The sequence below is a fragment of the Schistocerca gregaria genome, chromosome X, assembly GCF_023897955.1.
Source record: "Schistocerca gregaria isolate iqSchGreg1 chromosome X, iqSchGreg1.2, whole genome shotgun sequence".
Lineage (NCBI taxonomy): Eukaryota > Metazoa > Arthropoda > Insecta > Orthoptera > Acrididae > Schistocerca > Schistocerca gregaria.
Window position 1 is genome coordinate 570,205,267 of NC_064931.1, and position 24,411 is coordinate 570,229,677.

The 24,411-nt window shown below is 43.1% G+C and overlaps 1 protein-coding gene and 1 pseudogene across 1 annotated transcript in view; one reads left to right on the forward strand and one right to left on the reverse strand.

Moving 5' to 3' along the window:
* LOC126297593 (kelch-like ECH-associated protein 1B) overlaps window positions 1–24,411 on the forward strand; it is a 425,725-nt gene that overhangs the window by 368,748 nt on the left and 32,566 nt on the right. The window contains exon 5 of the mRNA XM_049988568.1: window positions 23,751–23,864. Within this exon, the coding sequence (XP_049844525.1) occupies window positions 23,751–23,864 (114 nt within the window). The remainder of the gene's footprint in view (window positions 1–23,750; window positions 23,865–24,411) is intronic.
* Window positions 20,534–20,651, reverse strand: LOC126300131 (5S ribosomal RNA; annotated as a pseudogene).

Sequence of the window (24,411 nt, forward strand, 5' to 3'; positions counted from 1 at the left end):
CGAATGCCTATACCATTTGTGAACGTGTGTTAGAATTTCTCTCGGATGTTTTCATTGTAATGCGGTTCCACTCGCTCTTTCTAGATTATATTTGCAGTTGTATAAAGAACTGCTTCTGTTTATTAAGCTGACACGTGTCCGTTTTCATTTAATGTGGTTTTGTTAGAAATCTGAATACCTGATTTTCACTTCTGAATGGGCGACAACTGCTGCGAATACCGTGTTCCATTGAAGGAGCTGCAATAAGCCTTACGTTCTATGCAGGCCACATATCTAACAAAACCAAGCAAAACTACGCTATATATTTTCTAAACGACGTCGGGTGTAACACGTCTTTGGTGAACATTTATGATAAGCAAACCATTGGTCCGTTGCCATCGCCAAATTCCAGGTTTCTCAAAATTCTCTCACCTCGAGAAACTTATGTAGGCAGGGAAAGAAGTGGTAACAGTGAAACTTAATGAACAGAAATACTGTTTCCCAAATTCCTAAGTGTTTCTGATCCGTTTGGGAACTTCATGCAGCTTTACTTCAACAAACAAAGCTTAAGAATGAAAATAACTTTCGCATGATGTGTCACTTCCAAATAACATATCTCAATCAATCTTAGACCACATATTGAAAGAACTGCTACAGTATACTACAGGAGATCATTGAAGGAGATACGTAATGAGACGAACGGAAATGACACTTTTATTCAAAGACAACAACTGCACTGATGTAACCCCGATTTATGATGGTCCCCTGGAGATTACAAAAGACGGGACTTGGTTTTTAATAGGGTATTTGATTACCAAGGATGGAAATGGATGATCTGCAACGTGCTCCCATTCTGGCATCAAGGTTGGTAAGGAGTTCTTGTGGCAGGACGTTCCATTCCTCCACCAGCACGCTTGACAACTGTTGGATGGTCGTTGGTGCCTGTGGACGTGATGCAACTCTTTTCTGGGTGCAGTACGTACCTTTACATGACGAGAGGTGATAACCAGGTACTCCATCGAGCATGATCGTTTTGGTGGTCCAGGTGTTATGGTGTGGGGAGGCGTAATGTTTCATGGGCATACTTACTTCCAAATCTTTGAACACGGTTCACTCAACAATCATCGTTACTGTGAACTGTCCTCCCATTCGCGTCTTTTCAAGGGTGCATTATATGAGGCGTGTTTTTTAAGTAAGTACCGTTCTGAAATTTAAAAAAAAAAGATGTGCTAAGATATCTCAATACGTTTATTTTTACATGAAAGCCTGTACCTTAATCTAGTACCAGTTTTTAATACCCTCCTCATAGAAGTCTGCCACTTGACTTGTTAACCACTGCATCACCACTGATTTGGCTTCATCATCGTCTTGAAGACGCTGACCGCTCAGGTGTTCCTTCAAGTGCAGGAACAGATGGTAGTCACTGGGCGCAAGATCGGGGCTGTACGGAGGACGATCCAGGGTTTCCCATCGAAAAGATGTGATGAGATCTTTGGTCTGATTCGCCACATGCAGACGGGCATTGTCTTGCAGCAAAACGATGCCCTCGCTTAACATGCCACGTCTTTTGTTCTGAATAGAACGGCCCAGATTGTGCAATGTATTACAGTAAGCTGCTCCACTGATTGTCTCATTACGAGGCAGAAATTACACAAGCAATACTCCTTTTCTGTCCCAAAAAACTGTGCACATGATTTTCCGGGCAGAAATTGTTTGCTTAAACTCCGCTTTTCTGGGTGAATCTGAATGCCGCCATTCCATGGACTGTTGCTTTGATTCTGGTGTGACGTAGGCCACCCATGTTTCATCGCCCGTAACAATTTGGCTTAAGAAATCATCGCCGTCTTTGTGGTACTGCAAAGGAAAGTCATTGCACTGTCTAAACATTTGGTTTTGTGCACATTTGTCAACATTTTCGGTAATTCAAGTGCTCGGTCACATTGCCATACAAAACACTACGAGAAACATTAGGAAAGTCATCCCGCAAGGAGGAAATCGTAAAGCGTCTGTTTTCGCTCACCTTATTGGCCAATTCCTGCACCAAGATTTCATTAACGACCGAAGGACGCCCATTCCATTGTTCATCATGCACATTTGTGCGGCCATCTTTAAATGCTCTCACCCACTTTCTTACTATTCCATCACTCATAATGTTTTCTCCGTAAACTGCACAGATCTCACGATGAATATCGATCGCTTTTAGGCCTTTAGCACTAAGAAATCTCATAACAGCTCGTTCTTCACAGTCGGCGGAACTCACGATTATCAGAGGCATCTTAAACACTCAGTACACAACGTAAACAAGGAAGAATCAGACTGTAATGGCGTCAGTGCGTTGACAACAGATGTAGGTACCCAGGGCGCATGCGCAGAACGCCAACGGCAGCGCTGCGGCCGCGGTGTGGCAAAACTGTACTTACTTAAAAAACACGCCTCGTACTATGTTTTTATGGGTGACAATGCGTGACCGCATCGAACTGCGCGGGTGGAGCCGTTCTTGGAACGAGGATTTTCGGCGAATGATCTGGCCTGACCGTTTTCCCGACTTAAATTACTTCGAGCACGTGTAGGATGCGGTGGGGAGACATATTACAGCACTTCGACATGCGCCAACGGCTATACAGCAGTCCCCAGCCGTGTTGGTGGAGGAATGGAACGCCCTACAACAACTACTCCTTAGCATCCTTGTGACCTGCATGGGAACATATTGTAGAGCATGCATTGCAGTCTGTGGTGTTCACACACCCTATTAAGAACCATCATGAATCGTGGTGACTTTAGAGGAATTATTGTCTTACAGTAAAAGTTTCATTTCGTTCACTTCATTGCGTATTTCTTACAGTTACTTTATGTACTGTACTGCAACAGTTCTTTAGATGTACGGTCCAAGTTTCGTCGAGTTATGGTTACTTGACAGTGACACGTCATGCGAAAGTTACTTTCATAGTTTAGCTGTGCACGTGTCTGTTCCCCCATTGTAGAGTTGCGCGTACAAGGGACAGCATTTGACGCACGGTACCGAATCTAAAGTACAGAAATATTTTTTGGGATTTTTTTTGTGCTCGAGGAAGGTCTTAGACAACTGCGTACACCACGAACAAAGTTACCCAGGGATCATCTTGTTTACTGAGCGAGGAGGCACTCTGAGGAAGTACATATTACACCCTCTGGAAAGGCCAAGTTCAAATCAACGTGCTGACTTACGGTTTGTATGGTTTCCCAGTATCATTTCACACGAATGTCAGAAAGGTTTCTTCTGCCAAAGATTCCTCCCCGTCTACACAGCTATTGCTCTACGAGGAGACAGGAGAAACCATTTTTTGCTCCTCATAATTTGTACCAACCGTATTTGCTGGAACTGTCACTTGAATTACCTTATACTAACGCCGTTAGATAATCCTAGGTGCCCAAATTTTCTTACAGATGCTACAATCTGGTTGTAGCTTTGGTGCGGGAAGCCCGTTTCTAGTTAGTTTTATATTGTTTTGCTAATAGTTGAGACGTGATTTGGCAGGCGTTATTGGACTAAAATCGGATGAAACAGTGAACAACTTCTAGGTCTGTTTTGTCGATTGCAGTATTTGGCTTCGTCGAATGGATGGTATAACCGCTTTTGAACCACTCGTCTTCCCAAAGGCAAAGCCAATACCGTTGTTTCGTACTCGCGCCCTCAAATTACTTTATCCACAAACTGTGAAGTGTTTCTTAAAGTTGTAATTCTTTGTGTAAATCACTCTTATTGTAATAATTTTACAGTCTAGCTTGCTTAAGAGAACAACCGTCTTAATCGTCTTCATTTTTAAAAACGAATAATGTTTATTTCTTCTTCTCATTCCTCTTATTCTTTATCTTCCTCCTCCATTCCAGAAGAAGAAGAATAAACCCACTGTATCGTCAAATAATTGAACATATAAACCTTTAAATTGTTATGCATTTGCAAATTACAAGGTCAACCCGATTCATATTAATGAACAATTTGGCAATATGAAGAGGTTGAAATGTAATTTAAAGTCAAATTTTAAGAAAAGTCTTCTCATTAGTTTGTATTTGTTTCCCATCGTTTCGTCACAACATCATCTAATGAAATTATTCAAAAGTTTCAAAGAAATCTAAACAAAAAACTTATACTGCGCTTGCTTCTAAGAAATTACTTGTTTGGTCTTCAGAAGCGAGCACTTTGGTTTATTCATGCGGCGCTTACTTAGTGATACTGTTAAGAATGGATTACTTACAACAGACATCTCTCAGATTGCATACAGTGGACGTTGCATTGAATTTGTAATCAAACTCCTGCATCAGAATATCGCTCACTGCAAGTGATTCAGCATGCTCCGTTGCAAGTAAACATGACATTTGAGAAAAGACTCATTGTTCACTGGTCGTCAGAATTCAAGGGAAGATGAGTTCATTCAGCAGTCACGAAACTACTTTACGGAAACTCATTTGTTATCGTGAAGCGGTGGCAGTCCGTGTTCGTACTTTCCTGATCGTAAATCCAATTTTCGCACCTTGAAATAGTTTTTCCCCTCTCATGTTCCCCATTTCACTGACGAAAAAGATAATGTCTGGAAATAAGACTTACCAGCAGTGAATATTAATGTATTAATCATAATATTCCGGTGTTTCAACTAAATACAGTGAATCTACATTGGCGCCCAAAATCAAAGCAACATACCGCTATTTCCCCGTCCTGTCCCTAATTCACGACATAATCATACAAACTGTCATTATATGTCCGTACGATGGTGTATAGCAGGGAAGATGGCATTTCGGTCAACGAACAACCACGCGAACGATGAGACCAAGGCACCTATCAAAAGGGGTATTGTTTGCCGGATAGTCTCATATCCACAATCGCTGTGTTCACAGTCACATACGGTGCCACCTGGCACACAGAAGAGGCCTAGCAGACTCTCTGCGGTCGAGGACTATAGGAAGAATGGAAGCAGAAAATTCGCCAACTGATATGGCCCGATGGCTTAATGAGAATCGTTCTGTTATTCCTCAGATGTGGCGACAGTTTATAGATACCGAAACTGTTTCCCGAAGACCAGTACAGGAGCGACCACGTGTGACACCAAAAACAGAGGACTGTTATTTGGCTATAAGGGCGCGATGATACCGCCTTAGTACTGCATGGCAACTGGCATCTGGTCTCGCAGCACTGGACATGGACTGCGTACAAAAGGATTCGGCAGAGTGGCCTTTATTGTCGGGGATCTGCTGTATGTGTACCTGCGACCTGTCTTCGAGTGGAGTCGTCAACATACCACTTGGACTGTCCTCTTCATAAAATTTTATGGTTGAATCGGCAAGGTTTAATTGCTGTCAGATATCGTGACGAGTTCTTGGGGTCTCATGTGCTGTTGTTGCGAGGTACTCTGCGACCAGACTTTGTTCTGATGGACGATGATGCTTGACCTCACAGAGCACGGGTGGTTGACGTTTCTTGGAAACGGAAGATACTGGATGCGTGGCGTGGCCTGCTCGTTCTCTAGATTTGAATCCTATAGAGTATGTCTGGTATGCACCAGGCAGACGGGCTGCATCACGTCAGCATTCACCAACCATTCTCCAAGACGTTTCCCCTTTCGTTGCCAGGCCTGTATTGTTAGCAGAGGTGGTCACACCCCACACCGTGCACATTAACTAGGTGTCAGAACGTGTATGCAAATCAGTTAAGTTGGAAGGAAAGAAGAACGTTTTTATCTACCGTTATGCATGTTGCAGTTGTTGACGTTCTGCGTTCATTACATTGTTTCTAATTTACTATCACCTGTTCATACTGTTTTGTGGCAAAATAAACGCAGCCTTGTAAAATTTTCGTTTGTTGCTTTAATTTTGGACACCATTGTAGATAGATGATAAGCGCTGAGCCCACTCACATCTTCCGCCCTTAGTCATCTCGATATTTTTGGGTCATTACAGTTTCTACAGCAGATTATGAAAAAAAATGTGTAATACAGGACAGCGTTTCTTTGTTCTGTAATGTAATCAGTTCTGTAATCATTTTCGCTTTCATGTGTTGCTGTTATCTGCGATGTAAGCGAAAAAGATAATCCTTCGCGATATCTTTCACTTATCAAAGTGCCATGTCTTTAGTAATGTATATTTTAAGCAACTAATGAGCCCCCTTCTTTCTTAGTGTCTAAACTAAATGTTACATTATACAGTATCTGTATTGAAAATGGTGCAAACTGTACTTCTCTATTCGAAAGAATGAACAAAACAAACTGCTGTCTTCCATTTTCCTAAATCATTTAAGACCATTACCTGTATGACTCCTGTAAAAAGGTCGATGTTCTTGTTGTTTCCTATCCTTGTCAAACTAAGCTTATTCTCTCTCTCTCTCTTTGTAAGAGACGCTGTACACAAACATTTCCTTTTTAGGCTACTTCGCTCCTGTTGAACGCTGAGGTACTTTTCGATTCCGCGACTGTAGAAATCACGTTGTTTTAAGTCGAAGAACTCGTCGAGCCATTTCGGAGTGCATTGTCATCTGGAAAGGTAGTTTCTTGAAGGTTATTGAGTAGAGAGCGGAAAATCTGAGGGTGCAAGATCATCTGAAGAGGTTGGGTGCGGAATGACTTCCTAACCCAACTGCTGTGAAGTGCTTTTTGTCACTGTAGCAGACTGCTGGCGGGCCTTTATGGAGTAGCTTCACATGACGCAGTCTCACTAGTCGTTGTTCTTGTATTGAGTCTGCAAGACGTCTCAGTTGTTGATAATAAATGTCAACAGTGATGGTTACACCTCGGGGAAGCGATTCGTAGTACATCACAGCGTCGCCGTTCCACCAGATGCATAACATTACCTGTTGTGGATCCACTTAGATCTTTGTGCGGGGAGTCGCTGCATTGTTTGGGCTCAACCACTCCTTTCTTTTTCTTATATTAGCATGAAGATACCATTTATCGTTACCAGTAACGATACAGGATAGGAATGGTCGGTGTTGTTCATGAGCCAGGTGATGACGAGCAAGCAGAGATGCACAAATGGTCACGTGCTGGTTTTTGTGATTTTGGCTTACAGCACGCGGTATCCATGCACCCGATTTTTGAACCTTCCCCGTCGCATGCAAATGTCACGCGATGGTGGAATGATCACAGTTCGTCACATCTTTCAGTTCTCGAGTACGGTGACGTGGATCATTGCAGATTAATGTGTTTAATCGACCTTGAACAAACCCCGAAGGTCTTCCTGAACGTGGAGTCACTAATGTCAAGACGATCCTCCTGAAAACGAGCAAACCGTTTTCCTGCCACGCTCTGTCCAATGGCTTTATCCGCATACAGGCACACATGTTTCTGGCTGCTTCCGCTGCTGTCGCCCCTCTATTGAACTCAAACTGAGGAATATGTCACAATGTTCCGATTTCCCCACTTGACATTACATTTTCTAGCGTCCACAGCTTCATTCGCGATCTCCAAATGACAAAATGTACACAGAAACAGTAACAGTGAATTATAAATTGCAATCGACAATAAACCGATAGCAACGAGAATACCAGCATGCAAAACAAAAACGCTACGAACTTATGCACCAACCTAATACTTACAAATTAACACTCGTGCTTGGAATTTTGCAGGTTTTCGTAAGGTTCTCCGTAAAAGTTATTTCCTTTTATTGGCGATTAGAGGTTCCATAGGTTTTCATTCAATCATATATCTGAGAGAGTGGCCTGTGTGATAGTGCTTTCGCTGTCATTTCAGTGAGATGGCGTATTTTTAGCTTTTTGGAAAACAGTGAATACAAACTTTACCGATGTGATTGTCCCTGTCTGCTCCAAAATTCGCTATGTGAAGAGAGCAAGCCATTCTCTTCAGGAATGGTGTTACCGAAACCCTTGTTGATCTGAAGGTACACCATGCAGAGAGAGATTTGTTATGAGTGCAGGAGAGGGGCATTCACGCCTGTTCCAGCTATTCTTTCCCTTTACTATCTCTTCAACTGCCTTCATCAATGACTCACGACATGATGTGCTCAACCAACCTATCTTCAATGCATTATGTTCTTTGTTAGGCATTTTTATCCTTTTTGATTTATTACTGGGCGTCTTCAACCCGTCCTAGATTAGTCCATTCCGAGTGTGGTGACGCAGGGTAAGGCTCATATTCCCAAGGACGGTGGTTCAGATTTCCACAAATGTGATTGCCAAGATGGTTTGTTTCAAAGGGCACGGCCGTCTCCCAATCCGAACTTGTGCTCCCGAGCACCATTACTTCGTTTTCAGTGTGTGTATTGTAGCCATCAGCTAGAACTAAAAAAATGGTGCAAATGGCTCTGAGCACTATGGGATTTAACATCTGAGGTCATCAGTCCCCTAGAACTTAGAACTACGTAAACCTAACGAACCTAAGGACATCACACACATCCATGCCCGAGGCAGGATTCGAACCTGCGACAGCAGCGGACGCGCGGTTCCAGACTGAAGCGCTTAGAACCGCTCCGCCACACCTGCCGGCAGCTAGGACTCGATCCATTTATACTGTCCAGTCGCATTAATGTGACCACCTGTCAAAAGCCTGAATTGCCTCCTTTGCAGCGCAAGACGTGCAGGAATTGTCAGTAATGTTCTGGAAGGTACCGACAGTGATGTGGAACCATGCCGAGTCCACTGCCATGGCCAGCTGCGCTAGGTTTCTCGGTTGAGGATCCATGGCACGAACAGCCCAATGGAGGTGGTCCCACAGATTCTCGAATGGGTTTAAATCCGGGCCAACGAAGTACGGTAAACTCGTCCTGGTGCTCTTCGAACCTCGCACCAATGCGAGCTGTTCGAGCATTGCCCTGCTGACAGAAGCCGTGCGCCGAGGAAAAACGAACTGTATGCAGGGGTGGAAATAGTCCCCAAGGATAGATGTATACTTGTGTTGATTCAGTCAGGGAATGCCACGAAAATATTCCCAAACCATTACGCTCCGCCTTGTTGGCAGTGTGTTTGCTTTCAGGTATTTCACACCGAACAAGCCAACAGCCGTCTGTCCAATGAAGCATAAAACGTGATTTATCCGGAAAGGCCCCTGTCGGCCCTCAGGTGGACGTCAAGCTGCGATACTGGCGTGCAAATTCCAGCCTTCGTCGCCGATGAACATCAGTCAACAGGGGTGAATGTACCAGGCGTCTGCTGCGGAGGTCCATACGCAACAACGTTCGCTGAACTGTCGTTGAGGAGACACCGTTGCTAGCCCCTTGGTTCTTCTGGGTGGTCAGTCGCTCAACAGTTGCACGTCTGTTCTCCCCTACACACTCCGCGACTGTCGTTCATCCCTGTCATCTACTGCCTGTGCTGCACCACAGTTGCTTCGGCGCCGGCTTTCTATGGCGTCGCCGGCCGGTGTGGCCGAGCGGCTCTAGGCGCTTCAGTCTGGAACCGAGCGGCCGCTACGGTCGCAGGTTCGAATCCTGCCTCGGGCATGGATGTGCGTTATGTCCTTAGGCTAGTTAGGTTTAAGTAGTTCTAAGTTCTAGGGGACTGATGACCTCAGCTGTTAAGTCCCATAGTGCTCAGAGCCATTTGAACCATTTTTTCTATGGTCATTTTTCCATGTACGGTTTACTTTAACCACGGCAGCACGCGAACAGTTTACAAAATTAGCCGTTTCTGAAATGCCTCCACCCTCGGCCCGAAAGCCAATGATCATGCCGCCCGCATCTCGTGGTCGTGCGGTAGCGTCCTCGCTTCCCACGCCCAGGTTCCCGGGTTCGATTCCCGGCGGGGTCAGGGATTTTCTCTGCCTCGTGATGGTTGGGTGTTGTATGATGTCCTTAGGTTAGTTAGGTTGAAGTAGGTCTAAGTTCTAGGGGACTGATGACCATAGATGTTAAGTCCCATAGTGCGCAGAGCCATTTTTTTGATCATGCCCTTTAGGACGTCAGATAAATCGCTTCGTTTCCGCATTGCGACTACGATTGCACTGTTTACCGCGTTCTCCCGACGCGCTTTGTACAGGGTGTCACTCCTGATAGTCGTCAGGCGCATTTTCTCTGGTTTATCGGCAGATATTTGCAATTTGGTTTTTGGAACGTGTAACTGGAGTCAGCTCCAACAAATATTACGCATAACGTCTTTCATGCGACGTCCAGCGTCGACGGAAAGCGTTCCTTTGTTACCTGTCACAAACAAAATTTTTAAAGTGGAATTTTACGTGCCCATTTGACAGAGCGGTCTAAAATTAGTCTAGTGTGATATTCTTTTTACCGATATTTATTAACAGGACCAGTAATACACGATGAATACCGAGTACTCCAGCAGCATCGGCATCGCCCTGTCCCGTGCTACCTGCTACCTCCATGTGGCAGCGTGCTGCTCAGTCGCTGCTGTAGTACCGGTTATTCCTTGTGTTTCAGTGTTCCTGTTAATACATATCGGTAAAAACAATATTGCAGTACACTAACATGGTAGCGCTCTGTCGAAACGGCACGTAGAATTTCAATTTAAAAATACACTACTGGCCATTAAAAAGGCTACACCACGAAGATGACGTGCTACAGACGCGAAATTTAACCGACACGAAGAAGATGCTGTGATATCCAACTGATTAGCTTTTCAGAGCAGGCACACAAGGTTGGCGCCGGTGGCGACACCTACAACGTGCTGACATGAGGAAAGTTTCCAACCGATTTCTCATACACAAACACCAGTTGACCGGCGTTGCCTGGTGACACGTTGTTGTGATGCCTCGTGTAAGGAGGAGAAATGCGTACCATCACGTTTCCGACTTTGATAAAGGTCGGATTGTAGCCTATCGCGATTGCGATTTATCATATCGCGACATTGCTGCTCGCGTTGGTCGAGATCCAATGACTGTTAGCAGAATATGGAATCGGTGGGTTCAGGAGGGTAATACGGAACGCCGTGCTGGATCCCAGCGGCCTCGTATCACTAGCAGTCGAGATGACAGGCATCTTATCTGCATGGCTGTAACGGATCGTGCAGCCACTTCTCGATTCATGAGTCAACAGATGGGGACGCTTGCAAGACAACAACCATCTGCACGAACAGTTCGACTACGTTTGCAGCAGCATGGACCATCAGTCCGGAGACCATGGCTGCGGTTACCGTCGACGCTGCATCACAGACAGGAGCGCCTGCGATGCTGTGCTCAACGACGAACCCGGGTGCACGAATGGCAAAACGTAATTTTTTCGGATGAATCCAGGTTCTGTTTACAGCATCATGATGGTCGCATCCGTGTTCGGCGACATCGCGGTGAACCCACATTGGAAGCGTTTGCTCGTCATCGCCATACTTGCGTATCTCCCGGCATGATGGTATGGGGTGTCATTGGTTACACGTCTCGGTCACCTATTGTTCGCATTAACGGCACTTTGAACAGTGGACATTACATTTCAGATGTGTTACGACCCGTGGCTCTACTCTTCATTCGATCACTGCGAAACCCTACATTTCAGCAGGATAATGCACGACCGCATGTTGCAAGTTTTGTACGGGCCTTTCTGGATACAGATAATGTTCGATTCCTGTTTCTGGTATCTGTATTGATTTTTATAGAGGAGGTTTTAGTTCTCCAAAAGTGTCATAATACATAAGAATAAAACATGTTCCATAATTCTACAATAGATTGACGTCAACAATATAGGCCTACATTTACGTGTACGACTACAATAAACTTCTACTGGAAGGGGAGCTGATTCTCTCACATAATCTCTCTAGAATGTTACAGGTATCTCATCTGGTCGTGATGCCTTTCCACTACAAAGCGACTGTAGTTTTTTTCTGAATTCCGCTATCAGTTATTTCAGTATCTGCTATTTCGAAGTTCGTACGAACATTGAAATGAGGGATTTTATTACGATTTTTTGCGGCGACGCAATTTCAGAAAACAGAATTCAGCATTGCGGCCTTCTCACTGTCATTTTTCATTTCGCTATTATTGTTTTCCCTAAGTGACTGTACAGATGATTTCGAACCTCTTATTGGTTTTTCATAAAACCAAAACCTTTTAGGGTTTTTAATCAGGTCGGCTGACAAATTTTACTTTCAGTCAGTGAACGCTGCTCTCATTGCTCTCCTTACGTTCATTTTCTGTTCGTTCAGCTTTTGTTTGTAGTTTTTAACTTCTCTTGGACAAGTGATGAGGTTCGCATTGTTCATCCAGCAGTTTTTTCCTACACAGCTATTAAACCATAGTGGGTCTCTCCCATCTATTAAGACCTTGCTCGGAACATATTTATTGAACAATGCTTTTTAATTTTTTTCTATTTGTGCCCTACATCTTCGTCCTTAACACTGAATATTTGATGCTGACTACACAGATAATTTGCAATTTGTATCCTGTCACTCCTGCTGAGCAAAAATATTTTCCTACCTTTCTCAACATCCCTTGTAATAGCCGTAGTCACAAATACCATCACAACCTTAAAATCACTGACCCTCATCTACGTTACCTGATTCGAGAAGTTTAGGTGTGTTTGTTGCTAGGATATCGAAGACGTTACCTTCATGAGTTGGTTCTCTGTTTATCTACTGGAAGAAATTCTCAGAAAAGACATTCGGAATAATGTTACATGAATCCCTGCCCCTGGTACCAGTTTTGATAGCATGGTTCTTCACATGGTTCAAATGGCTCTGAGCACTATGGGACTTAACATCTGTGGTCATCAGTCCCCTAGAGCTTAGAACTACTGAAACCTAACTAACCTAAGGACATCACACACATCCATGCCCGAGGCAGGATTCGAACCTGCGACCGTAGCAGTCGCGCGGTTCCGGACTGAGCGCCTGAACCGCTAGACCACCGCGACCGGCTAGCATGATTCTCTCAGTCCGTATCGGTTCATAGCTGGAAAGTTGAAGTCACCCTTTTTAACAATAGCATGATCAGGAAATCTATTCACGAAATTCTGTAATTTCTCTCTGAAGCGCCCTTCTACTACAATTCCTAACGCAGGCGGTTTTTAAGAGCATGCAATTATCATTTTTGACTCATATTTGACTCTTAACTTCACCACGTTAATTCACATTCGGAATCCGTGATAACCTTGCTAGATGTTATCTAATTCTTTACTGCAATAAATACCCCACCACCATTCGTGACTAACCTACCCTTACGATAAATATTCCAAAATGAACTCAGCATTTAGCCGGCCGGTGTGGCCGTGCGGTTCTAGGCGCTTCAGTCTGGAACCGCGTGACCGCTACGGTCGCAGGTTCGAATCCTGCCTCGGGCATGGATGTGTGTGATGTCCTTACGTCAGTTAGGTTTAAATGGTTCAAATGGCTCTGAGCACTATGGAACTTAACATCTATGGTCATCAGTCCCTTAGAACTTAGAACTACTTAAACCTAACTAACCTAAGGACATCATACAACACCCAACCATCACGAGGCAGAGAAAATCCCCAACCCCGCCGGGAATCGAACCCGGGAACACGGGCGCGGGAAGCGAGAACGCTACCGCACGACCAAGAGCTGCTAACAGTTAGGTTTAAGTAGTTCTTAGTTCTAGGGGACTGATGACCACAGATGTTAAGTCCCATAGTGCTCAGAGCCATTTGAACTCAGCATTTAGTTGCTATTCACTTCCGCTTTCAGCCAGATTTCTGTTCATAATACTATCTGGGCATTATAACCTTCAATAAGCGAGACTAATTCTGGCACCTTACCAGGGCATCATGGAACCTTTTCTACTTCCCATCTGAGTAGATGAGCATACTTTGAGGATAGTGTGGCAGATGTATATTCGATTTTGGCAGGTACACCATCTTTGAACCCAAGGGAGCGTTCCTCTAACCTGACAAAGAAAGCCCGCCATATGTACTCCGCTACCCTAATAGATGCTTCCTGAGTGTACTGCATGCCTGACCGAATATGTGGAACCCTGAAACTCTGCGCTCGACAGCCGACGTTCGCATCCGATACCACCGCAGAATCGTCTGAGACTCTGGCTTATACCTCCCATTCTGCTCCATACCAGAGGACCGCGATCCATCCTGGCTACGATGCTACAGATAGCGAGATTTGCTTGCACCCCGTCTGTGATGTTAGCTGTCTTCACCATACCATCCATCCGCCTGAGGATGACCTTAGAACCCAAGTGGCAGGCGTCATTTGCCCGACATGAGCCTCGATTTGCAGCCGGCTGCACTCACTGCGCTCGATATCCTCCGGCAAGGCCTCCACCACATCTCTGACGAGATCTCCCAGCAAACACACAGCAAGTGCACGCTGGTACTCTTTTCTGACCTGCCTGCTATTTCCCTGAGGGACTCTATTACTTGCCTAACGCTGGAGCTCCATATGACGATCATACCAGTCCCCTGCACTTGTCCTAATTGGGTAGGAAAATCGGCCACTGGTCCAACAGCTGGCGTTCCGTGCTAGCTGAGAAGTATTATCAAGACTGGGTAGCATTTAATTGACCTCTTGCCAAGGCTTAAGGAGCCAGCGGCGAGGCCTGTTCCCACTGCCTTACTACCCAAACACACGCCTACCCACCACTCACTCTGGAGTCAAGACAGACCAGTCTCGAGTTGCGTGTCGGAAGGCGCAGCGACAGCTGTATCAACAGGTGATTCAACGGCACCGAAGGTGTCGGAGGTCTTGGCTCCGATGCCTCGATGTCGCCGCAGCTCTGAGCAGTAGCCAGTAGTCTGCTGACCGTTGCCTATGCAGCTTCCAAAAGCCCTTCCCTTCGTGTGCCCACGCAACAAGCACATACCCTATCCACACCGTACATTGAAAAAAAAAAAAACCTGTATGAAATAAAAAAGTACTGACAAAACAGTCTGGACTAGAATGAGATTTTTCACTCTGCAGCGGAGTGTGCGCTGATATGAAACTTACTGGCAGATTAAAACTGTGTGCCGGATCGAGACTCGAACTCGGGACCTTTGCCTTTCGCGGGCAACCGTTCTACCAACTGATCTACCCAAACACGGGGCTTGAGTCGTGCTTGGGTAGCTCAGTTGGTAGTGCGCTTGGCAAAGGTCCCGAGTTCGAGTCTCGATCCGGCACACCGTTTTAATCTTCCAGTAAGTTTCAGTCTGGACTAGCTAGGATAGAACAAGTAGACCTCCGCAAAAGAATTACCGGGGTGTAGCGTTACAAAATATAAACAATAAGAAAAAACGATCTCTAAAATCTGATCTGTACGGTTCTCACAACAGCGTAAGATCGAGAGATCAGAAAGCTCTTGACACAGAATTAAATTTCTCTGCTGACAACAGATGTATCAACAGCTATTTGTCAATATAGACTTCACTTTCGCAGAACCTGCTGCAGCAAATAAATACCATTGTTCTAAATGTAAATAAACACTAGTCTATCACATAAAAACTCAGTTAATATTCACTTCTTGTCAGAAGTTTCATTAGGAAATAAAGGCGTTGGAATAAACTAAACACTGTGTCCTAACACAAACTGTTGACTCTACAGCTGCTGGACGCTCCTGCTCCTGGGTGTGTCTTCCGAGGCTGTGCATAGTTTTTTGATATGCAGCAATAAATACTGAATCTGCCCTATCATCATCTTACACCGTCTCCTCGTTTTCAATTGGGCCGATTTCTTTTGGGCAACTCTATAGTTTCTCCCCATAATGTTCGATCTTCTCACTTTAGTTTCTACGTCCATTGCCTAATTAGCTTTTCCATCTCTAATCACTGTGCACCTTGTTCTGTGCTCCCTGGAAGGACTATTAGTCCGTGTACACCATCTTATTTCCGTCTCGCGTCTCTCTCACGGCAACTTTCTTCCACCTATTCTTCTTTAGTTTCTCTGGACTTCCGAGTAATTTCATTCTTGAATGAACTACATTGCTGCTGTTCACTTATAACTTATCTACATCTTCGTCGTTTCTATATTAATTGTGGTATCTCGTCTGTTACCAATTGCTATCTTATTTCTCCCTTTTTCAGTCGTAGTACTTTTTCTTTTGCATTTACATTTCTTTTAAGGCAGTTGCATAAGATTTCCACAGCAGAAGTGTTGTTTCCTTTTGTCACGTGTTCTTCCAAGAGTGTTTAAGTATCTTGTCTAAGTCCCAATATTACAGGTACTTCTTACATTTCAACAGGCATTTCATTAGTACTAAGTTGTGGTCTCTATTAACGGCAGCACGTGGATAACTCTTGCAGTCGTTAAATTGAATTATGAACCTCTACTTTACCGATATATAGTCAATCTTGTGTCTTATTTGATCGCTGAGTATCTTCTATATGTACTTCCTTCACAAAGGATTCTCGAAAAGTGTATACGCAACGTATAACTCGTGTCTAGCACAGAATTCTTCTAAGTCGTCTCTTCTCGTTTCGCTTTTTGAGACTGACCTGTCCCGCTATTTTCTGTTCCTTACCTACACGGAGTACTGTATTTCAGTCTCGCATTTTGATTAAATTATCATGAGTTCAATAAGATCATCATACACTTCTTATATTTCAGAGCCATCTGCATCTCTGGTTGACATGCGTAGTTGTTATATTACAGTATATGGTGGCTGTCCACTCAGTGTCATCATCAGTGTTCTTTCTGTTTGCTGCGGGCAGTACCTTACTCTGTTACCAGTTTTCGTATTCGTTACAATCCATACTTTGCGCTTCTCTTTTCTGACCCATTATGAAAAGTCCCATGATCGCTATTTCATAGATCTCCTGCTCTGGACATCAACTCTCTCTGATTTCTAAAGTATCTACCTGCTTAGCTGTAGATGTTCTACTTTTACGTATCATCTTAATTAGAGTTCTATTCTTGTCTGATAGCTTCTGTCTAGTAGTCGCGCTCATATATCTAAATGGGGGATTCATTCACTTCCGGAATATTTTACCCATGGGGAAGCCATCAAGACGTTTCTAACAGATAACTGGGTGTAATAAGGAAAGATAATGTGGTGGTTTCCCATTGCCTCGCGCATATGATACTGTGGCTGTTAACGTATGAGTGGGTGCGACAGTGTATGAAGTGTTCTAGCCCCAATAACATTGTCTTGTACCGCTCCATTGTTGTTCTGCAATTGCGAGCCCGTACCTATTCCTTCATTATTGTTTCAGCTAACAGAATGATAAGTTGTGTTATGGTCCAATTGGGCAGCAGTAATACAAAATAAACAGCTAGTGTGTCATCTTAGCGTTCAAAGTACATCGGGCGCCCGGTCATGTGGGTAATATCTCCTTCAGTTTTATTTTGTCACCTTTTATGCACAACAAAATACAATTCGTAAACAAATGGGTTCATGCCACTCTGCGTAGGGCGAGATCAAAGCTGACCGACAACGAGCTTGAATGGCAACGCAGTGAGGATCCAGGTGTCAGTACCGTAGCAGACAACGAAATCCCTCCCGCCGGAGGTTCGAGTCCTCCCTCGGGCATGGGTGTGTGTGTTGTTGTTAGCATAAGTTAGTTTAAGTAGTGTGTAAGTCTAAGGACCGATGACCTTAGCAGTTTGGTCCCTTAGGAATTCACATACACACAGACAACGAAAATGATGACGATTCTGTTGGAAGAAGTGGAACTTATCACACAAAGTAACCACGATTCAGATTCTGAACAGTAACACGCTTACCGAGCGAAGTGGCGCAGTGGTTAGCACAGTGAACTCGCTTTCGGGAGAACGACGGCCATCCTGATTTAGGTTTTCCGTAATTTCCCTAAATAGCATCAGGCAATAGCCAGGATGGCTTCTTTGAAAGGGCACAACCGATTTCCTTCCCCATCCTTCCCTAATCCGATGGGACTGAAGACCTCGCAGTTTGGTCCCATGCCCCAAATCAACCAACCAAGAACACGATTCAGATGATGACCATGAAGAGCCAGTGCCCACTCGTGATATTTTTACTGGAAAGAATTAAATTGAAAAAATGTGGTAATTTGAGCACAAAAACGAAAAGAAAGACTGTTGCAAATATATTTCCTGGGCCTAAAAATGTTGCCAGAGGAAGACAAGAAGGAAGAGTAACTGGTAAACTTGCTGCAGTACGGCAAATTTTAGATGAGTTTGTGGTGAACTGCAAGAACAATTACAATGCAGCCAATTTTGCGACAGAAGAAGAAAAATTGCAAGCTTTCCGGGGTCGCTGTTCTTTTGTTCTGTATATTCCTAGCAAACCGGCGAAATACGGGACAAAGATTTTTGTTTTAGCAGTTCCTAAAACATTCTTCACAAGTGACACTGAAGCGTATTGTGGGACACCACACACGGGACCACACGACGCACTCAGTTCTCTCTGTGATGTTGTAGGAAGGCTTGTTAACTCACATTGAAGGCTCTGGAAGAAACGTTTCAATGGGTAACCGGTACACCAGCAAGTCCTCAGCCACCTCCTTATTGAAAAAAACGGCTAACATGCATCAGAACATTGAGAAAAACAAACGCGGGATCCCACAAGACTTTTTGCATGAGAAAGGTAGGGTTGTCCATTCCTCTCCGTTAGATTTCCAAAAATATATGACGTTAGTTTCGTACGTGCTGAAAAAAACGAAGCATTACTAGTTTCAACTATGCACAATTTTGGCACTGTTGACGATGCTGCAGTTAAGCAGAGATAGTTCTGCATTACAATGCAACAATGGGAGGAGTTGACACAGTCGCATACCATGCAAATGAGGTAAATAAAAAAGGAGAAGGATTTCTTGAAAGACAGCATTTTCCCTTATGAAGCTTCAGCTAGGGGAAAGAGCGAAGATTCCTTCATTTCCTGCTGGCATAGCAACTTTCCTCGAGAGATACAAACGACCACAGGTTGTAAGAATTGAGGAGCCAGCCACATGTGGACTAGCACCCCTCCAGAGTGTAAAGAAGTACATCGGCGTCCGCAGCTCGTGGTTGTGCGGTAGCGTTCTCGCTTCCCACGCCCGGGTTCCCGGGTTCGATTCCCGGCGTGGTCAGGGATTTTCTCTGCCTCGTGATGACTGGGTGCTGTGTGATATCCTTTGGTTTAAGTAGTTCTAAGTTCTAGGGGACTGATGACCATAGATGTTAAGTCCCATAGTGCTCAGAGCCATTTGAACCATTTTGAAGTACATCGGCCATTCTTTTAACAAATCAATGCCACCCGAAAAAAAACTTCGAGCACAATCAGGGGGAAGGTACTGGGACTTTTAGAACAACCCTATACATGAAAAATTCATTTTCTAGTTGAGTTGAAGGTTAAGTATTCGAGATCTTGTTACAAAACACAGAATATTTCATTGTTAATGAAAACACGTCTTTTTGTCGATTAATATTGACTGCATATGTAAGAATTAATTTGTTGTTAGTGGATCGTCGGAAACGCGACGAACAGATGGAGCAATCACTATCGTGCTGTTTGAACGCCAGCGGTCGAAGTGACTAGAACATTAGCAGATAACGTCCCAGCTGTTTCAGATAACGGCTCAAGTGCGGAATCGGTGGCTGCGTATTTCATTCGAGAAGCGGAGAGTCCAGTTATCTTGGCTTAAGCTTTCTCTCGATTTCGTAAATTGCCAGGCTGTTGGGTGTGAGTTGATCCTTACGGCTAAGTGCCGATCAGAGCAGTAGTGGCACATGGACTGCTGTTAAAAGTAGCAAGCTGACAACATCAAGGTTGTTACTGTATTCTACTAATAACTGGCATTGTCTTACTCCTTACCAGCTTATCAGTTGGATCACCTGACAGATTACAGGTGGACTTATAATTTACATGGAAGCCAAACTAAGACGTATTGTGGTGTTTTTCATATACACAATGGACTGTCTGAAGACAAAATCTCGTTACGTGCTAGAAAACGTGTAGCAGCGAACGCCAATCGAGTCTCGTATTTATGGAGATTTAATCTGAAATTTAACTGCCCAATCTGCCGTATGTTGGATTCCTAATGATATTTAAAAGGGAATTGTAATTGGTTGTAGAGGACAAAACTTTGGATTTCATTTCACATCTCTCGCTGTTCCTTGTGCAATTCGCGCCCGTGAGCATTTGCTGCTGAAAAAGCATGACTACACGATTCCTATAGAGAGTGCAAATTTGCTGAGCTTCGCATGCCCTCCCACGCGTCGCTGTAAGCCTTGCACCAACTGGACCACTAACCACGGCTTGTCAGATCGCTAAAAGGCCTGAGAGTTGAGCAGAAATACGAAGATATCTGCAAGAACCTCAAGAGATTATACCATTCGTAATTGACCTTTAACTTGTACGTCTGTGATTGGCGTCCCGTCTACTGTGAGACCGTTTCAAATAACCCCGTCGTCGACAGGGCGTTAAGCACTCATCTTCCTCGTGACTGAGCGAGACTGTGCGTTGTCCCAGTGGGACAAAACTGGAGCAATAAAGTGACCACTTTTCATTTAAGAAACCAATCCCAAATTCACTTAAGTGATTTACGCTATCACAAAAAAGCGAAATATGAATGTACTGGAAGGCAATTGTAACTATGTAATAAAAAAAAGCACTCTGTCTTCAGGCCACAAGTGGCTCATCGGAACCATCCGACCGCCGTGTCATCCTCAGCTGAGGATGCGGATAGGGGGTCAGCACACCGCTCTCCCGGTCGTTACGATGGTTTTCTTGGACCGGAGCCGCTACTATTTGGTCGAGTAACTCCTCAATTGGCATCGCGAGGCTGAGTGCACCACGAAAAATGGCAACATCGCGTGGCAGCCCGGATGGTCACCCATCCAAGATCCGGCCACGCCCGACAGCGCTTTATTTCGGTGATCTGACGGGAACCGGTGTATCCACTGCGGCAAGGCCATTGCCTTTAACTATGTAATGTCCTACTTATAATATTTCCACTCTTCGCTGAGTTAATATTACAATATCTGCCCTCCGTATGCATTTTCATTTTTTCGCATCGCCACAGGTAGTGCATATTTTTATTGACGTGTTGACAGAAACACACTTTCACTGTTTGGAATGTTGTGCTGTGTAAAGTTAAGGCATTTTCTTGGATTTCTGCAGACACAGAATGTAAAATCAGTGTAGAATCTATCATATCTAAATTATGACATTAAAACATTCCCTCATTTATATGGCAAAAGTACTAGGTGATCAAGAAGAAAGTTGGAATTTTAGACACTTTGATTAATCACTTCTCCTCTTAATGGCAGTCAGAAACACTTTTGGAAGAATTTGTGGAACACTGTAAGAATGGACGAGGGGAGCCAATGTTGTCAGAGTTGTTTGCTAATTTTTATATCTATGGCTTATTCCCTATTATGTCTGTTAAGCTATGGACTATAGACCTTATTGCTTTCAGGAAAGTTTTGCTGTATAGCCAATGTCATAGGTGCAACACATTTGGGAGGGGTGAGGTTTCAGTACCTACTGGCCATACAGATTCAAGTTTTCCTTATTTTCTAAATCACTTACGGTGAATGCTAGGGCAGCTCCTTTGAAAAGGACACGACCAATTTCGCTTAACATCACAGGCCAATCACAGCATGTACCTAGTCTTCACCTATCTCATTGGCAACGGTACACTAAATTGTAATCTTCTAATCTTCCTTCTTATTCTGTCGAGTGGATGTTGATTCTATGTGTGTGTGAGTGTTTTTGAATGATTAGTAAACACCATATAATATTGCAGAAAGATGTTAAATGATAGTAATTAATCAAGTAGCACTATTTTTAAGTTCCTTTACATCATTTTACATAATTAGATATGACTGAATGGTGATTAATATGTGTATATTTATTGTGTGATAACTTTATTGATGCATTTGCAGTATACTCTTGCATTGTCTTTGTCATGTCATAGATTAGTCTGGAAATGAAGGGAGGGTATAGGTGAACACTGGTACCAACTCATAATTTACTTCTCCTCAATAACATCAAGAGATCTGGAGTGCTTAATGTCCTCATCCAGTGGATGAAACATAGTAAACAGAGCTGAGTGTTCCCTCTCCATGAGACACTGTGGAGAGATTGGGGGTGTAAACCTATATGTACTGACAATGGGAAATTTGTTCCACCCCAGAATTTTAAACAATTATCTCCAAGCCGAATGCCGTCACTCTGTGTTACTGGCCTTGGCCATTGCAGGATAATTAGATTATTATTGTTCTATACCTGTAGGAGCTCTTCATTCTTGAAAATTCACCATTCTTTGAGATTTGTCTTTGCTTTTGGAAATAAGGCAATAGGGGAGTACCCTAAAGAAAAATGTAACCAATTGCAGCCAAATGACCAGGATAAATTTTTTAGTGAAGTCCTGAGTCATTATCATGGCGAAAGAGCCAGCTGTCTGGTTTCAGTCTCTGGCATACTACATGTGTTACTGCCATTTAGGACAGGCACTGTTATTTGCACCACTTCCCAAATTTAAATACTTGGTGATGTCCTCCTCCTCCTAAATGTGGTTTACTAGCCATGGCAAATCATGTTGAGGGAAGACATATTCAGTTCGTAACTGGGAGATGTGCCATCCAAATCAGAAGTTAATCAGTTGCCAAACAACAGGTCATTTCAGGTGATACTGTCTTGCAGCTTATTCCCATTTTGCTTGCATTGTAGTAAGTGCATATGAAATATGCCTGTAAGGTAAGTGGGCAGAATCTGGCAACTTACAAAAAAGTCCTCTGTAACACTTATAAGCCCCATTTAATGATTTGGTAACCATATGAAGTTGCTAGCAATAATGTTATCTCAGTTAAAAAGAGCCATTGTCTTGACAACAACATGTTTATATATGACATATTTATCACAATACTGAATCACTAATTTCTTGCTTTGAAATTTTGTAGGAATATTGTAGCACTGGAACCACTGAACCGTCTTTAATATTGTTGTTCATATAATCATATGTATAATTCTCTTATTCCTTGAGTATCTGTAAGTACCACATTCCATGATGTACCATCTGCTCCTCTCTCAAAGACCATTGTACCTATGAGGAAGATATCTTCGCATGATAGATGGATCCTGAAGGAATGGGTAGGCCTAAGTTACCTCTGCATAAGTCATGCCAGTTCCCTCCAACAGTTTCCTTTCTTCAGTGAAGTTGCTTGTGTCCAAAGCAATTGAACATTGGGTAAAAGTAGTCATTTTTTCCCTGACACAATATATTATTTGAATGAGACACCTTGTTCATCACTCTTGCCCAATTTCAATCTAATAGTCATTTTCAAGGGCACAGTTACTGTTTGTTAATGTAGATCTACATGTGTACTGTATAACACATATCTCATTTGGCAATAGCTGTCAGCATAGGTACCTGGTATTGTATTTTGTAATGTGATTTATATTCAGTTGGATCAGTTATGCTTTTTTAACATGCCTTTACAGTTTTTCCTTATTTTTGATTTCATGTATGAACTGCTATTTCCATATGCATAATTGTATATACATGTACACATGAAAATGACCATTAGGCTGAAATTGGGAAATAGTGGTGAATAAAGCATCATATTCAAATAATATGAAGCTTCATTGAAGCTTTGTAGTATTCAGACTAAAAACATTAACTGGTAATTTATGGCCGTAGAATGTATGGAAGTATCTTTTTCTGCATGTGTCCACTGTTTTCTTTGTTTTATGAGTTTAGTGTTGATGTTGGCTCCTCACAAACACAAGCATCATCTAGAACTATCTCACTAATATAATTTAGAGTCACAACTATTAAATACAGAACTCGTCATACTTCAAGTAACTGCAAGTCATCCAGGCACAACAATGAGCTTTTCTTTATATAATGGTTTCTGGCTCCATCTGCCATGATAACTGACAAGTGTCTACTCATCCATGATGTTAACTTTACATGTATTTCTATTAGCTTGTATTTACAAATGAATAGAATAACTTTTTATGTTCTAAAATAACACTTTTACTTAAAATGATGTGTAACATATGTTGTTACAGATGATGTGTATGATGAGGAGTAATCGAATGCTAACTGATGTGGTACTGGAGGTTGGCTCAGAACTCTTCCATGCACACAAAGTTGTTCTTGCTGCTGCTAGTCCATACTTTAAGGTGAGGGTTCTGTGAAATAGAAAAAAAGTAACTCTCTGAAGTTGTTTGCCACAGTTCTGGGTACTTCTGTGTAGAACATGTGTCATTTATTGTAAGTGATATTCCATAAGAAAATGTAATGTTACAACAAATGTAAAATAAAAGTAGCAAACTTTTTAGCTAGTATTGCCCTTAACACAAGATCTTTGTTGTATGTAATGAACTGTTTATTGAGAGAGGTGATGTATGTTGACTCTATATTCTTAATATTATAGAGTTATATATATATATATATATATGCACCTAGGACAATAAATTAGTGACACGGCATGTTGGAGCTAAGTGCAATTTTAGACATCTGCAGTTTGTGAAGAAAAAGGTTGAGTGGTGGTACTGAAGGCAACAGTTTAGGGAGTGCTGAGTAGTGCTTAGTGTGTCCAAATAGATGATCCAGTATTATAACAACATATTAAACATGGAACATACCACTGATATAATCAAGTAGCCAAAGCAAGTGAGTTTCATTGGGCATACCAAACATAATTCACTAAAGAAGCTTAGAGAATTT